The sequence below is a fragment of the Limulus polyphemus genome, unplaced genomic scaffold (genome assembly GCF_000517525.1).
Source record: "Limulus polyphemus unplaced genomic scaffold, Limulus_polyphemus-2.1.2 Scaffold1005, whole genome shotgun sequence".
In the NCBI taxonomy this organism is placed as follows: domain Eukaryota; kingdom Metazoa; phylum Arthropoda; class Merostomata; order Xiphosura; family Limulidae; genus Limulus; species Limulus polyphemus.
In genome coordinates, this window is record NW_013666615.1 from 181,233 (window position 1) to 183,751 (window position 2,519).

Sequence of the window (2,519 nt, forward strand, 5' to 3'; positions counted from 1 at the left end):
GTGTGTGTGTGTGTATCTCACCGTGGTTTCATCTTTTATTCAAAATCTTGTGCATTAAACTTCCACATCCGTTTTAAACACGAGCACTTTTTTGTTTTTCTGTTAAGAACAACGCTATACAGAGACCTATCTATGCTCTGTACATCGCAGCTATCGAACTCCGATTTTTAGCGGGGTGTTTGAACATGAGAGCAAACAAAACAAAAGCACTGTTTTGAAATGCTAAAGCTGACGAACACTTGTGGTATGTTGCTTTCAAGGTTCTTGAAGCACGAAGAAAATGTTTAGAAATGACGTACGCTACATAAGCATGTCCGTTGATTCTGTATATTTGTCTTCAAACTTTAAAAAAGGCTCGCTACCTTCTGAATTATTGTTAAATATACAAAACTTTAATACAAATCGTTTGACTTCTTTGTGTAGAAAAAAAGTACTGGCGTACACCTTTCGGGTAGCAGTCTTGCAATGTTTACATTAACCGCTTTTCATTAAAATAGTGTTACGACAGCGGAAGTCACGTGACCCTGGTAACACGTCATGATTTTCTAGAAGGATCATGAAAGCTCGAGTGTTTGCCAGACGCCCTCTATTTTAATATATATAAGCCCGGCAAATAAAGCGGAGAGAGGATAATGGCAGATAGGGAGATATCGAGACTGATAGTCGAGTCGGAAGTAACGTGCGTGAATCGTTGTGAATTATAGCGTGTGTTTAAGTTAAAATGACCGTGTATTGCAAAGTTGTATTGAGAAAGAATAGACTAGTTTTATTTAAGAAAGGACTTGTATCGCTGAAGTTCTTTGGACAGAATTTTTACGGGAAATTAACAAACGACCCAGAGACGTAACAATATGAAGACTCGAGGACACGATCAAAAGGCCCAAGGTTCTAAACGTGACGCCGTTGGACTTTCTCTACACTTTTGGTTGTGGGGGACTTAAAAAAAAAAATAATAATAATAAAATTCATCCAATTACTTAGTTCAAATTGACTAACAAACCTTGACTATGGCACCCTTCCTATTGTTTGGTTAGTAGTTCAAAATGAAAATGTTGTGCCTGAATCCCATGTGGATCTCTGACTTAGCAGTTTAACCCAAGTCTTCATGACGTGTCGTTAAAATATTAAAGTAGGTCCTCCATTTGAAAACGATAATCGGATGCGTATCAAGGCTGAGCAACTACAGTATAGCATTATTGTTAATCAAAATCGTAAACTTGCCAAACCTTGCAATCATATAAAGATTGCTCATGCCATGACTTCTAGGTTTTTCTCCTATAAATGTTTCAAATGCTATGTGACAACTACATCATTCTATTCTTATGTGCTGCACTCTAACGGTTTGCCTGAATTTATGCAGTAAATCGGAAATCTCTCTGGCCTATTCAGAAGTAAAAGAATTCTGTTCTTGTCCTGTGCATACAAGAGTAGAAAGTCCTTCTTAAATAAATATATATTAAACTTTTATTGTGAAACAGTTGTGTAAAGACTTCAGAATATTTAAGTAATATCTTTCAAATATTTCGTTATTCAGCTACCCAGTACAAGTCTGCCGCTGAATGGGTTTATGCTGAAGGAGGACAAGTGCCTAATGGTGCAGTACCGGGCGGAGAAGACTCTGGAGAAACCATTTACGTCGCCAGAGCCCATCACGGAGGTGATAATATTCCAGGCAAACTTCATCCATCCCATGAATGTGTTTATATACCCTGGGGAGGAGAAGAACACAGTCATCGCGAATACCAGGTATAAGATGATATTTGTTAGTAAGAAAGTGCACATATCTTGCATTATTGTTTGTTATAGATATACCCTCCAGTGAACGATTTTATGATTACAAATATTTGAGTTTTAAGGCCACGGGCGGGATTACTTGAAAGGGTGCAGGGAGCACTTGCTCACACTTTATCCATGTAGAGTATACACACGATATTTCCCCCCCCCCTCCGTCCAATTTTGTCCTAAATCCTGCCCACGGTTAAGACTATCACGAATTATTAGGTCTATAAAATAGTGGAAATAAGGTTTTCGCCTTTATAAGCTCGACATATTTAAGGGAGAAGAACATGACCTGCTGTGAATGTTAAGTATAGGAAAATTGCATATTGTTTCTGTCTATTCCGAATGTTCTTAGTGCGGACGTTAGTTAGAGGGCGTATAACCTTAAAGGTGCAAGAACTAGGAGTGCTGGGTGTGCAGAACCATCTAATGGCTAAAACTGTAGGGAAGCTGCGCACCTGTTGATCGGGTTAGAAGAAGATTGTAAATTGCCTTCACTACCCTTAAATCTAAATTGTTCTAGCAGCGATGCTTCAACATCAAGTTTGGGGGGAGCATGCATAAATGTGATGTCATGAAAATCTAGAACATAGCTTCAAAATAAACCAAATTTAAGAATTTTTATATATATATATATATATATATATATATATATATATATATACTACTATAAGTAGTAGGGTAAAGGGTTAAAGTTAAAGTAAAACTAACGTTGACTATTTACAACTTAACTTTACTAC

General features: G+C 37.3%; 1 protein-coding gene across 1 annotated transcript in view; it reads left to right on the forward strand.

The window, feature by feature from the left end:
• Window positions 1–2,519, forward strand: part of LOC106461657 (natterin-4-like) — an 8,342-nt gene that overhangs the window by 4,757 nt on the left and 1,066 nt on the right. Inside the window, exon 2 of the mRNA XM_013921503.2 lies at window positions 1,535–1,746. Within this exon, the coding sequence (XP_013776957.1) occupies window positions 1,535–1,746 (212 nt within the window). The remainder of the gene's footprint in view (window positions 1–1,534; window positions 1,747–2,519) is intronic.